This window comes from Somniosus microcephalus, chromosome 22 (assembly GCF_052327205.1).
Source record: "Somniosus microcephalus isolate GS21.2 chromosome 22, FLI_Smic_1.0, whole genome shotgun sequence".
In the NCBI taxonomy this organism is placed as follows: domain Eukaryota; kingdom Metazoa; phylum Chordata; class Chondrichthyes; order Squaliformes; family Somniosidae; genus Somniosus; species Somniosus microcephalus.
The window spans coordinates 44,517,555-44,532,579 of NC_141008.1; the positions used below are offsets into that span (position 1 = coordinate 44,517,555).

The window sequence follows — 15,025 nt, forward strand, 5'->3', positions numbered from 1 at the left end:
ATTTCTAGCTAGCTTTCTCTTGTACTCTAATTTTTCTCTTATTAATCTTTTAGTCATTCTTTGCTGTTTTTTATATTCTGTCCAATCTTCTGACCTGCCATCCATCTTTGCGCAATTATATGCTTTTTCTTTAAGTTTGATACTGTCTTTAACTTTTTTAGTTAACCACGGATGGTGGGTCCTCCTCTTGGAATTTTTCTTTCTCGTTGAAATGTATATATTCTGTGTATTCTGAAATAACCCCTTAAATGTCTGCCGCTGCAACTCTATTGACCTATCCCATATTGACCTATCCCATAACCTAATTTACCAGTTCACTTTAGCTAGCTCTGCTTTCATGCCCTCATAATTGCCCTTATTTAAGTTTAAAATACTAGTCTTGGACCCACTCTTCTCTCCCTCAAACTGAATGTAAAATTCAATCATATGATCGCTGCTACCTAGGGGCGCCTTCACTTTGAGGTCATTAATTAATCCTATCTCATTGCACAATACCAGGTCTAATATAGCCTGCTCTCTGGTTGGCTCCAGAAGGTGCTGTTCTAAGAAACTATCCTGAAAACATTCTATGAACTCCTTATCTAGGCTACCTTTGCCCATCTGATTTTTCCAGTCTATATGTAGGTTAAAATCCCCCATGATTATTGCCATACCTTTCTGACAAGCTCCCATTATTTCTTCCTTTATACTCCATCCTACCATGTGGTTACTGTTAGGGGGCCTGTACACCACTCCCACAAGTGACTTCTTGCCTTTACCATTTCTCATCTCTACCCAAACTGCTTCTACATCCTGGTTTCCTGAACTTAAGTCATCCCTCTCCTCTCTCTCGTGCTAATACCATCATTAATTAACAGAGCCACCTCTCCACCTTTTCCTAGCTTCCTGTCCTTCCTAAATGTCATGTACCCTTCAATATTCAGGTCCCAATCTATGTCATCCTGCAGCCATGTTTCTGTAATGGCTATCAGATCGTACTTATTTATTTCTACAGGAAACTTTGTTATATCCGGCACCGACGGGACCAAGCTGTTGCCGATCTATCAAAACTGCCGGACATACACAAGCGTTAATGTTGAAGCATACGGAGGTTTTCATCTCCATATCTGACAACAAACACTGTTGCTTAGCAACAGCTTCAAACAGTCGGCCCGTACCTTGGAAGCGTCTCTCTAGCTTAGCAACAGCTTCAGAGAGACTTTCCAGAGCCTGACTGTTGGGGAAAAAAAGCCACGAGAAGAAAAAAAAAACTAACAAAACAGCTCCTGATTTCTGCCGGTAGATCGAGGTTTCCAGACATACAACCTCCGGATAAACCAAAGTCTCCTGTATTTGCGCTATCAGTTCATCTGTTTTGTTTCGAATGCTACGTGCATTCAGATGCAGAGCCTTTAGTTTTGTCCTTTTATTATTTTTGTAACCTCTAGCCTTATCTGTTGATTTACTCTTAGATTTGTACTCTCTATCCCTTCCTGTCACGGTCTGTTTATCATTTCCCATATTAATACCTTTCTCTCTTGCCTTGTCTCTACTCTTTGATTTACCACATCTTCCCAAATTTGATCCCTTGCCCCCACTATTTAGTTTAAAGCCCTCTCTACCGCCCTAATTATATGACTCGCCAGAACACTGGTCCCAGCACGGTTCAGGTGAAGACCATCCCAACGATACAGATCCTACTATCCCCAGTACTGGTGCCAGTGCCCCAGGAATCGAAACCCATTTCTTCCACACCAGTCTTTGAGCCACGCATTCATCTCTCTAATTTTATTTACCCTATGCCAATTTGCTCTTGGCTCCGGTAATAATGCAGACATTATTACCCTTGAGGTTCTGCTTTTTAATTTAGCCCCTAGCTGCTCATACGCTCTCAGCAGAACATCTTTCCTAATTCTGCCTATGTCATTGGTGCCTAAGTTGGACCATGACTACTGGTTTCTCCCCCTCCCACTGCAAGTTCCTCTCCAGCCCAGAGCAGATGTCCCGAACCCTGGCACCGGGCAGGCAACACAACTGTCTGAACTCTCGCTCTTGGCCGCAGAGAACTGTATCTATCCCCCTGACTATGCTGTCCCCTATTACCACTACATTCCTATCAACTCCCCCCCCACTTGAATGGCTTCCTGTACCACGGTGCCATGGTCAGTTTGCTCATCCACCCTGCAGCCACCGCTTTCATCCATACAGGCCACAAGATCCTCAAACCTATTGGACAATTGCAAAGCCTGAGGCTCCTCCACTTCCTGGGTCCCCATCCCTGCCTTACTCACAGTCACATCCTCCTGTCCCTGACCACTGACCAAATCAGAAGACCTTATCCTCGGTGCTTACTGACCTACATTGGCTTCCAGTCCAGCAACGCCTCAATTTTAAAATTCTCAAATCCCCCAGTGGCCTCACTCCGCCCTATCTCTGTAACCCCCTACAACCCTCCGAGATCTCTGTGCTCCTCCAATTCTGGCGTCTTGTGCATCCTCGATTTTAATCACTCCACCATTGGTGGCCGTGCCTTCAGCTGCCTGGGCCCAAAGCTCTGGAATTCCCTCCCTAAACCTCTCTGCCTCTCTCTCCTCCTTTAAGATGCTCCTTAAAACATAAGAACATAAGAAATAGGAGCAGGAGTAGACCATTTGGCCCCTCGAGCCTGCTCCGCCCATCAATAAGATCATGGCTGATCTTCTACCTCAACTCCATTTTCATGCACTATCCCCATATCCCTTGATTCCCTTAATATCCAAAAACCTACATTTTTGACCAAGCTTTTGGTCATCTGTCCTAATGTCTCGTTATGTGGTTTAGTATCAAATTTTTGTTTGATAACACTCCTGTGGAGTGTCTTGTCTTACTACGCTAAAGGTGCTATATAAATGCAAGTTGTTGATGTTCTTCTTAGTTCTACCCAGCCCAGTGCTTGCTGGTTATGAGCAGACCATTGTGCAGATATATGTAGAGTTAGTGCATTATATGGCATCACCCAGCCAAGTCATGTGGAATAATGTGCTGGTCAGTTAAATGGAGAAATGCAGGATGAATTGTGCTTTACATAAGAAATTCCTGAAAAGGAATGGTCAGCCCATTTACACAAGGGGAGACTGAACACTGATTATCCCCATTACTCTTGGGACATAATCCAGGAGTCGTGGTGCAGAAGCAAGCAGGTGATTTCTGTTCCTCAGTCACATCTGGCTTCAGTCAAAACAAAATTAGCCCATCCAGTCACTCACAAATCAGACCATCATAGAGCCAAACATTAAGATGTTGGATATCTTTGTTCCTAAAATATAATGGGATTGTGTGTTTACACTAACTGTGGGCTTCAAGAGGCTTGCTTGGGCTGCAGGCTGGAAGAGGCTGTCATAGCAGATTGACTATCAACAAGCTCTGCCACCAGTCTCTGAATGTCATGGGAGGGTGGGGCGATTCTAAAGATTCCATCTCTTGCGCGAGTGGAGCTGCTTCAGATTTATGGTGCATTTGAGAATTCATTGTCTGTGCTTTAACCTTGTTTCCCCGTGTCTTTATTTTAGGACTCGTAGAACATGGGCGGAACTGGGCAGCAATTGCTAAGATGGTGGGCACCAAAAGCGAAGCACAATGCAAGAATTTCTACTTCAACTACAAGAGGCGGCACAACTTAGACATGCTGCTTCAACAGCACAAGCTTAGAGTGGTGAGTCAGCCTTTCCCCCTGCTCACACCTCGCCTGGCAGTGGGGTGACTGGAATCTATGTGGGACGGCTTCTCTCACAACACTGGGCATAAGTTGTTTAAAATGGACCTGCGGAAGAACATGCAAGGAGTTGAAAAATCACAAGATGCTGCCCTATATTGTACCAAACTGTAATGTTCCTTACTGGAGTACTTTTGAGACATCAGTACTTTGCATGGGCCAATCTGATCGAAAGCAGTTTTTGTAAATTCACAATTTACCAACCTCTGATATTTCAGCTGTTTCACTGTGTTCCTGTTCTCTACTTTCACTGAGGAGTTATTGATCGCAGCACGGTATCCGTGATCTGTGCTTCAATTGCACAGTGCACATACCTCAAGCACGGTGCAGATGAAGCCGGTTGCCTTCCAGGGGGCCAGTCTCAAGTTATGCTTAAGCTCAGACCCTCCTGCTTCATGTTTGACAAGTCCATCTAGTTTCTTACGGATTTTCCCAGAGTATCGACCACCTCACCTAATGGCCCTATTTCCCTGATCCTTTTTATAAGCTTTTCTTATTGCCCATTATCTTTAGTTAACATTTGACCCTCTTATATTGTAATAACAGCACTGAAGAGTGACAAATCCCCAGGACCAGATGGTTTACATCCTAGGGTTTTAAAGGAAGTAGGTGAGAACATTGCAGATGGCTTAACTATAATCTTACAAACTTCTCTCGATTCAGGAACCGTTCCTTTAGATTGTAAAATTCACTCCGCTACTTAAGAAAGATGAGAGGGGGAAACCAGGGAGATAGCGACCAGTTAACCTAACATCTGTTGTTGGGAAATTACTAGAGTCTGTAAGGGTAGTGTCACTGAACACTGAAAATTTGGGATATGGAACCAAGGCGGCTAGATGGTCACAGATCAGCCATGATCTCATTTAATGGTGGAACAGGCTCGAGGGGCTAAATGGCCTACTGCTGTCCCTATGTTCCTATTCCTCCCCCTGACATGGCTGTCACATGCGATGGGAGTGAGTGAGGTAATGGATGTAGAGTTAAAAGATTCCCAGTAGTTTTCTCACTTCTTCTCTGTCTCCTCAGCAACAGATGTCACGGAGATCGCGTGAAGATCGAGACGTGTCTCAGTGTGAAAGCATTGCTTCAACTGTGTCTGCACAAGAGGATGAGGACAATGAAGTGTCCAATGAGGAGGAGAATCCGGAGGACAGTGAAGGTATAAAGGGGTCTGGGTTACCATGTACTGGAGTTGTGGCAGTACCTGCTCGGATACTTTCAAAGCTTTGTGGGGGGGTGGGGGGAGAAATCAGGAACCAGAAATGTCTGAAGTATTGTGTCCCATGCTTGTGTCTGCCCTGAGGGAAATACTCAGAATCTGCCAGTATCTGCACCGCAAGATGGTACTCGGCTCCTGCTGGTATCTGCATGGCAGAACTATACTCTGCTTCTGCTGGCACGTGCTCTGTCGAATTATACTCGGCTTCCACCAATATTTGCACAATAGAACTACATTCAGATCCACGAGTATCTGCTTTGTGGAACAGCACCAGGGTATTCCTGAGTCCTACGGTGCTGTTGTTAAAAACGTTGATGGTTTAATTACACAAGGTGCAGATGCACAAGAGTTTTATTAAACAATCTGTGCAACTTTATTGACCTACAACTCAGCCAGGTCCAGTCTAAACTCTTGGAAAGTATGCGGGGAGGTACATAACCAACAGAGCTACTCTGTATTCAGTGAGTCTGTTCTGACTATAAAAGGAGGCCCTGGAGGGCGCTCATGTTTTGTAGATGAGCCAGCAAGAGGGTGATTGCGCGCTGCCATACTGTTTATATCACAATGTATTAAACTTCCTATTATCATGTGCACATGTTGAAGTTTAAAATAGTTTGATTTTTTAGAGACATCCTTAACCCCCCCAAGGGCTGAAGGCGGACCTGCTGTCCAGGCTTGCTGCTCTGTTTGTGGGACTTGGGCCTTTATCTCAGCTTCATCCTATAGTAACTAGAAATCACCAGCACAATATCCACATACATGGATTAATGTGACTGATGATCATTAGATGTTCAGTTTCCAGATGTGCCTGCCATGTTGAGCAAATGGAAAACAGCTGAGTTTGTAACTTGTGTTCATGCTGTATGGATTTCCATTTCCCAGTCATCTGTTTAAGCAGAATTTACTGCATATTGATTAGAGAGAAGTGTGAGGTAATGCATTTGGGGAGGGCTAATAAGGCAAGGGAATACACAATAAATGGCCTATTCCTGCTCCTATTTCTTATGTTCTTAAATGGTAGGACACTGAGAAGTATAGAGAAACAGAGTGACCTTGGAGTGCATGCCCACAGATCCATGAAGGTTGCAGGACAATTTGATAAGGTGGTTAAGAAGGCATACGGGATACTTTCCTTTATTAGCCGAGGCATAGAATATAAGAGAAGGGAGGTTGTGCTAGAACTGTATAAAATACTAGTTAGGCCACAGCTAGAATAGTGCATACAGTTCTGGTCACCAAATTACAGGAAAGATGTGATTGCACTGTAGAGGGTACAGAGGAGATTCATGAAGATGTTGCCAGGACTGGAGAATTTTAGCTATGAGGAAAGATTGGATAAGCAGGGGTTGTTTTCCTTGGAACAGAGGAGGCTGAAGGGAGACTTAATTGAGCTGTATAAAATTATGAGGGGCCTAGATAAGTGGCTAGGAAGCACCTATTTCCTTTAGCAGAGAGGTCAATAACTAGGAGGCATATATTTAAAGTAATTGGTAGAAGGATTAGAGGGGAGTTGAAAACTTTTTTCACCCAGAGGGTGGTGGGGGTCTGGAACTCACTGCCTGAAAGGGTGGTAGGGACAGAAACGCTCAGCACATTTAAAAAGTACTTGGATATGCACTTGAAGTGCCGTAAATGGCAAGGCTATGGACCAAGAGCTGGAAAGTGGGATTAGGCTGGATAGCTCTTTTTCAACCGGTGCAGATACGATGGGCCAAATGGCCGCCTCCTGTGCCATAAATTTCTATGATTCTATGGAGAACATTGAAATGCGCAATTCAGTCAGCATCTAGGCAAGTTAATGCTTTGTGGAGCCCTTTGTCTGATGAAGGGTTAACTTTCAGAAACTGACTGACCTGTATTTATTCCCATTATTTTCCGTTATTTCAGATTTGCACCATTTCTGGCTTTTCTTTTTATCCCTCCACACTTTCTTCTTGTCCCAAAGGCTTGAATTGTTACAGATGAATGTGAATTCTTTATTCCCAGGAGCCGAGAACAGCTCAGATACTGAAAGTGCACCTTCACCATTACCTATGGAGACAGGCAAGGCAAGTAAGGAAAGTACTGAGGCCAACAGGTTATTGAGAGAAGAGCTCAATCCTACCACCAAGAATGTTGCAGGTTTACCACCTGACTTGGCAGCACCAGCCACTGCCTCACCTGAACTACAGGTCAAGCAGGAGATGAACTTGGGTTTTGAGGAGTCAACGGAGGGGCAGAGGGGCTCCGATGCTGAAACAAGGCCTGTGTTTGAACCCCTGATGAAGACCAAAACTGAGCCTGTGGATGTGGATATGAAGCCAGAAGAAAATCTGCAGGTGAAAGTGGAGGTGGATGTCAAAGACAAGGAGTTTGAGAAAGCCAAGCAGCAGGAAGCAATGGGATCAGAGCTCCTGAATCTGCCGCAGCACGGCGCACAGGTGGAGTCCCACTCGGACAACGATTCAAGTGCAACTTGCAGTGCCGATGAGGTGGAGGATGGGGAGCCCGAGAGGCAAAGGTGGGTCCATGCTCTTCAATTACAGCGGTATGATAACTCAGAAAGTTACTTCATTAGCAGGGCCACTGATTTGTTTTTATGGAAAAATTGGATGGAATTGATGGATGGAATGAACCAGAGGTGACATGAGGAAAAACTTCCTTACATAAGGAGTGGTTAGGATTTGGAATGCACTGCCTGATAGGGTGGTGGATACAGATTCCATAGTAGCTTTCCAAAGGGAATTGGATAAATACTTGAAGGAGAAAAAAATTGCAGGGATATGGGGAAAGAGCGGGGGAGTTGGACCAACTGGAGTGCTCGTCAAAAGAGCTGGTGCCAAATGGTGGCCTCCTGTGATTTACTATTCTATAATTCTATGAATTGTGGAATATGATCCCCAAATCAATACTAAAAATCATGGAACCCCATGTAATAAAAACAGAATATGATTTATTCACACTGAACAAGTGACCCCGGTCATAAGCAGTGAATTACAGAGTAAGCGACAAACCCTTGTTTGCAGTCCATGCTTTGCCTCATTGGGTAGTCACTGTTCCATGGTCATCACAGAAGCATTCCCATTGTTATGGAGATGTATTCCTGATTAGTTGGGAAAAAGCAGTGGTTACAAATACTTCCTGAATTCAAATACTTTTGTGAGGATTTTATTTGCAACACTTTCCCATCTCTTCACAAATGCCCAATAATTTTTGAAATTATTCAACTGAAACCAGCAGCTCTGTCGTGGCTAGTCTTGGGTGGCACTGGTCTCGGGTGAATAGGAACAGGGGTCGGCCATTTAGCCTCTCAAGCCTGTTTTGCCATTCAATTAGATCATGGCTGATCTGTACTTCAACTCCATTTACCTGCCTCTGATCCACATCCTTTGATACTCTAATAAACCCTTTCATAATTTGAAAGATCTCTAATAGGGGAGATGTAGAGAAGATGTTTCCACTTGTGGGGAATCCAAAACTGCGGGCCATACATATATAAGATAGTTACTAATAAATCCAATAGGGAATTCAGGAGAAACTTCTTTACCCAGAAAGTGGTTGGAATATGAAACTTGCTACCACAAGGAGTAGTTGAGATGAATAGCATAGATGTATTCCAGAGAAGCTAGATAAACACGAGGGAGAAAGGAATAGAAGGATTTATACTGATAAGGTGAGATGAAGTAGAGTAGGCGGAGGCTCGTGTGGAGCATAAACAGCAGCCTGGACCAGTTGGATCGAATGGCCTGTTACTGTGCTGTAATTTCTGTGTAATTCTATTCCTTCATCCAAGACAATATATATGGTGAAAAGCTGAAGCACTTGTACAGATCCCCGGGGAAAACCATGTGGCACATCCTGCCAATCGGAGTACATTCCCTTTATCCCTAATCTCTGTCTCCTTTTTATTTTATTCATTCCTGGGAAATGGGCGTTGCTGGCACCGTAAATCTGTGTCCTCTGGTTACTGACCCTTCTGTTACTGGAAACAGTTTCTCCTTATTTACTCTATCAAAACCCTTCAAGAACACCTCTATCAAAACCCTTCAAGAACACCTCTATCAAATCTCCCTGTAACTTTCTCTGCTCTCTAAGGGGAACAACCCCAGTTTCTCTGGTCCCTCCACATAACTGAAGTCCCTAATCCCTGGTACCATTCTAGTAAATCTCATCTGCACCTTCTCGAAGGCCTTGACATTTTTCCTAAAGTGTGGTGCCCAGAATTGGGCACAATACTGCAGCCAGGGTCAAACCAGTGTTTTATAAAGGTTTAGCATAACTTCCTTGCTTTTGTACTCTAATCCTCTATTAATAAAGCCAAGGATCCTGTATGTCTTTTTAACAGCCTTCTCAACTTGTCCTGGCACCTTCAAAGATTAGCGTACATACAGCCCCCAGGTGTTTCTTTCCTACACCCACTTTAAAATTGTACCATGTAGTTTATGTTGCCTCTCCTCATTCTTCCTTAAAAAAAAAAAATGAATCACTTGACAGTTCTCTGCGTTAAATTTCATCTGCCATGCGTCTGCCCATTTCACCAGTCTGTCTGTCCACCTGAAGTCTGTTACCATCCTCCTCACGGTTTACTACATTTCCAAGTTTTGTGTTATCTGCAAACTTTGAAATTATGTCCTGTATACCGAAGTCCAGGTCATTAATATACAGGAAACTTTCGTTTAACCGGAGGTTAAATGTCCAGAAAGCTCTATCTACCGGCAAAATTCAGGAGCCGTTTCCTAAAAGTTTTTTTTACTTCTCGTTGCTTTTTTTTTTCCAGTCAGGCTCTGCAAGGTCTAGCTGAAGCTGTTGCTTAGCTACAGAGACGCTTTTAAGCTGCGGCCGACTGTTTTGAAGCTGTTGCTAAGCAACAGGGTTTGTTGATTAACACGGAGCTCAAAAGCTCCGTATGTTTTAATATTAGTGCTGGTTTCTACGGCAGTTTTGATGGTACGGCACCAGCTCGGTCCCGTCGGTGCCGGATACCAGAAAGTTTCCTGTATATCAGAAAGAGCAGAGGCCTTAATACTGACCCCTGGGGGACACCACTACACACTTCCCTCCAGTCTGATTAAACAGCCGTTCACCACTACTCTCTGCTTTCTGTCCCTTAAACAATTTTGTATCCATGCTGCCACTATCCCTTTAATCCCATTGGCTTCAATTTTGCTAACAAGTCTATTATGTGCTCCTTTATCAATCGCCTTTTGAAAGTCCATATACACAACAACAACCGCACTACCCTCATCAACCCTCTCTGTTACTCAATCAAAGAACTCAATCAAGTTAGTCACAATTTGCCTTTAACAAATCTGTGCTGGCTTTCATATTTTTCCAAGTGCCAATTAATTTTGTCTCGGATTAATGTCTTTAAAAGATTCCCCATCACCAACATTAGGCTGATTGGCCTGTAATTGCTGGGTTTATCCCTCTTCCCCATTTTTGAACAGGGGTTTAACATTTGCAATGTTGTTGTAGATAGCAAAAATGTTACATGTTAAAAAAAAAATTTCTCTTGCTTTTCCTTTCTGTCTCTTTTTTTCTTCTGTCTCTTAATCCAATCTTTCCCTCTTAATTTCTCTTTCTGTACCTAATTTGACGCTAATTCAGAAGTAAAATACTGCGGATGCTGGAAATCTGAAATAAAAACAGAAAATGCTGGAAATACTCAGCAGGTCAGGCAGCATCTGTGGAGAGAGAAACGGAGTTAACGTTTCAGGTTGATGACCTTTCGTCAGAAAAGCTAATTCACCCTATTTCCTTCTCTGTCATTCCTGTTTCTTTCTCTATCCTTTGGTTAAAGAGTGAGACTGTTAGACCTGTCATTCACCAAGATCCCAGAAGCCCTGCTGACCTTGCATCACTTCCAGCAATTTGTGCTGCAAAAACTTTTCGAGCTGAAGGGTGAAGGAAAAAGTTTAACGGGGCAGGCCGTGAGATGTCCCGCTCCAGTCGGATCTGGGACTTTGATGTCTTTTTACTGAGCATTGCCGAATTATTCAGCTAATGCAAAAATAATTGGCTGTTGGACATACTGTACTAGCTGGCTGGAATGTTTCCTGTTAAATAGAATTGAATTTTTGAAAGCTATTTAATGTTAATAGCGATTCATTGATCTTTGGTTCCTTAATAGTGTCAATTGCTAATTTCAACATAGAATATTGATCCAAATATGTGTTTCTTTTGGAATTCATTAATAAATACATTCAATTCCACATCAATGGGATACTGCATCAGTAAATATTTAGTTGAGGGAATAAATATGAAAATGATCTAATTAAAGAGTTAAGATGACTTCGAGACCATGCAGCTGCTATGAATTTATAGGCAGCGATATCTGAGAAATGAATTGTTAAATAATTACTTCCTACAGATCTTGCATTGAGATTGTTATTTCCTCTGCAAAACACAGGACGTGTGCTTTGAAATGAATTTGCCCGCCAACATCTGAATAAAATTACAATTTAGAAGCCTTCAATTAGCTCAGGTGCCTGCAGCCACACATGCTGCCCATATTACACCCAGGAATTATATTTCCACAACTTTAAAAAACAAAATAAGTAACCCGACTAGCAGATTTGTGATAACTTCACCAAATGAGACTCAAGTCAAACGTTTTTATAAACCAGAATAACAGGTAGATGAATACTGCTATACTGTTCACATGATCAAAATCGGAATTGATAGCAAACATTTGTCATTGGCCATTGGCTGCAGGGCTTTCGAGCCACCACTCTCCTCACTGTGGTATATTCAATGAGTTCTCCAGCAGATTCTGACATGAATTCTCCACTAGAGGATCGGGGGGCCACCACGGTCTAAATTACGCCACTTGCAGCCAAATGCACCGCTCCCACAAATTCTAGACCATTGTGCTCAATTTATATTTAAATAGGATAGCTTGGTCGGGGTGCAGTGAAGTATAGTTGGTTGGAGCTAGTTTCTCTGCCGTGCAAGCTGAGGAGTTGGGAGATGCAAAACGGACACTTCAGCGCCATCACTGCAGTGTGACATGTTTACATAGCTAGTTTCCTTTATAAATGTGGGTATATGAATTTGTAATGGGAAAAGTTGACACAGGAAGTGTGCACAGACAGGATGTTTTTAAACATTTTAGTTATAGGATTCTGGTCCTTTTAAAGACATCTATGCTGCTTAGTGCAGTTTAGCACCTGGATATGGTGACAAGATGCTGCAGGATTCTAATTCTGAAATAAAGACAAAGTACACAAGCAAGCCTATCAGCATCTGGAAGAGAAAAAATTGAATGTTTTGATTGGAGATCCTCATCAGAAATGTAGTTCTCAGTTTGAAATGCTTTGACCTTAATTACCTAATGATTGGCATCCATTCTAATTAACAGAATGCACACTGATATCAAGAGGCATCTTTAAGGAAGAACCCTGCTTTGTTTTTAGTGAAATGCTTGTTTTGCCTAAAACCAGTTCACAGGAGAATAGAGATCTGTAAAATGTCATGGAGAGTGTGTGAGAGGATATTGGTCAGGCCCAAATTGCAAGGCCATTTTCCTGGTTTTCTGATAGGGATCTTGTCAGTGAAATGGTACTGGCATTTTTACCAGAAAAAGGCCAACAAGAAATTGAATGTTTAATTGTAGTGGTATTATCTCCAGTATTGCTACAGTGACAGCCAGTCATTGTATTTCATTGGCCTGTTTCACCATAGTTGTATTGGTGCAGTAGCGCCAGCTACTCAATATTTACGGGGTTCTGTTAATCTTACTATCATTTTGTAGTTGCTTTTGAAAAGGGGAACTAGAGTGCAAAATCTTATACCCGCCAAGAAACAGCTTGCCAGATAACTCTTACAGGGCTAGCCACTTTATGCAGAGAATGTAGCAGCAATTCTGTTGAGAATGTTTGGTTGCCTGTCTGTTGATGAGGAGCTGAAATGAGTGTGACAAAGGTGATGGTGCCGATAACTGTCAAAATAGCGAGTGGAAGCATCGAAAAGAGTTGGGAAAAGTTTTGAAAAAGTGACAAGTGTACATCACTGCATAGTGTATGCATGTGTGTGGCATGTGTGCACGTGTGTCTCTGTCTAGATAGGATAACGTTATTCACAGATGAAGGAAGGCTATGAATTTATATTACTTACATTCACACACAAGGGGATTTTTCCTGTGTAATCTATACGGAAGATGTGGACCCTCTGATTCAGACTGTCGCATTAAATAGCATTCTCATAGAGTAGGAGAGAACATCAGAAAGCAGTGCTAGATTATGTGAAGCCTGGGTTTTACAAGACTAAATTATAGTAGGAAAGGAAGGTTGAGGGAGTTGAGTTCCATGTGCGGGTTAGGTTGATTGGCTATGATAAATTGACCCTTAGTGTTAGGGGGATTAAATACGTGGGGTTACGGGATATGTGTTGGTGTAGGGGTTACGGGGATCGGGTGGGATATGTGTCGGTGCAGGCTCGATGGGCCGAAATGGCCTCTATCTGCACTGTGGGGTTTCTGTGATACTGTAATAGTAATGAGACGAGGTACGTTTATTGGACCTCTTGCTAGAATGTTATGTTTCCCCCAGTTTGAGTCACAGAGACAAAAAAAAATTGTTCATTGTGAATTTTCTCCAAATGAAGAAACAAACCCTTAGCATCAACAACGACTTGTATTTCTGTAGTGTCATTAACATAAGAAAAACACCACTAATGGGTATAAAGAAACTGGCAACAGGCCAGAAGGGGAGCGATTAGAAGCAGTGGCAAAAGCTTTGTCAAAAAGATGAGTTTTTAAGAAGCTTATTGAAAGTGGGAAGAGGGATGGGGCGGCGGAGGCATTTAGTGGGAGAGTTCCAGAGAGTCTGGCTGAGGCTTCTGCCACCAGTGCTGGGCAGAGAAAGAAAGACTTACATTTATATAGCGCCTTTCATGACCACCGGACATCTCAAAGCGCTTTACAGCCAATGAAGTACTTTTTTGGAGTGTAGTCACTGTTGTAGAGCGAGGAGAGGATGTACAAGGAGCCAGAGCCAGGGGAATGGAACATTCAGGAGGGCTGGAGGAGATTGCTGAGATAATTTGGGAGAAAGTCATGAAGGGATTTATTGACAAGGGCAAAGATCCAAAATTTAATGTATTAAGGATGGGCATCCAGCGTACATCATTGAGGATGGACATCCAGTGTACATCATTGAGGATGGACATCCAGTGTACATCATTGAGGATGGACATCCAGTGTACATCATTGAGGATGGACAGCCAATGAGGGAATGGGTGAGCAGGATTTGTGTGCAGCAGAATTTTGGAGAAATTGGAGTTCATGATGGGAGACCAGCTTGAGGCGTGTTGCAATAGTCAAGTCTGGAGGTGACCGTGATGTATGTTTCAGCCGTGAAGTGGTTGAGGTCCTAATGAATATGGGCAATGGTGCAAGAGTGGAAGGAAACAATCTTGGTGATGGAAAGGATGTGGCGTCTGGAGCTCAGTCCAAAATTGAATGGGATGGGAAGATTGTGCGCGTGGCTGGGAAGGAGGTTGTCGTCATTGTTAAGGGAGGCGAGTTTGTGACGGGCTGATGTATATGGACCCTGTACCTACGGATGATAATGTCATGGGGTAGCTCGTAGATAAGGAAGAGTATGGGATCAAGAATAGATCCATGGAGGCCCCGCCTGCACAAGTGAAGACATAAAATGATGTAACTTGAAATCTGTGATGTGACCGTGTGCTGAAAGGTATCTGCCCAGTTCTCAAAGCCTTGCTTGGTTTGCTTTTAGTTGCTACATGTTTGAAAGTCAGGCTGTACAAGTCATGCAACCGCTTTTAAAATTCCCATTGCACTCCCGTGAAAATATACAGGTACAGGGCGGTTTGCACGTACAAGGAAGCTGGCACGAGGATCTGCCAGCTGAGGTGCTGGGGCTGTTTATATATCTGGAATGTGTCTAAACCTGGTGCCAACATTTTCAATTAGAAAATAACACTGGACAGGACTGGAACTGTGGAATATTTTCCCCTTGGTCATGGGTTAGGAATGTCAGTGATTTTCCATTCAAAAATGGTAACATTTAACCTTGATTGTATGCAGACCAGCAGAGTTTGAGGTGATGATGGAGGGGGCAGGGAAAAGGGCT

General features: G+C 43.1%; 1 protein-coding gene across 12 annotated transcripts in view; it reads left to right on the forward strand.

Annotated features, from left to right (window-relative positions):
• The window catches only part of ncor1 (nuclear receptor corepressor 1), a 372,353-nt gene that overhangs the window by 256,145 nt on the left and 101,183 nt on the right, over positions 1 to 15,025 (forward strand). For 11 of the 12 annotated variants that reach the window (XM_085964552.1, XM_085964550.1, XM_085964555.1 and 8 more), the window contains 3 exons: positions 3,528 to 3,670; positions 4,757 to 4,889; positions 6,936 to 7,449. In XM_085964552.1, coding sequence (XP_085820678.1) covers positions 3,528 to 3,670; positions 4,757 to 4,889; positions 6,936 to 7,449 — 790 coding nt within the window. The remainder of the gene's footprint in view (positions 1 to 3,527; positions 3,671 to 4,756; positions 4,890 to 6,935; positions 7,450 to 15,025) is intronic. The other variant, XM_085964553.1, reaches the window with a different exon arrangement.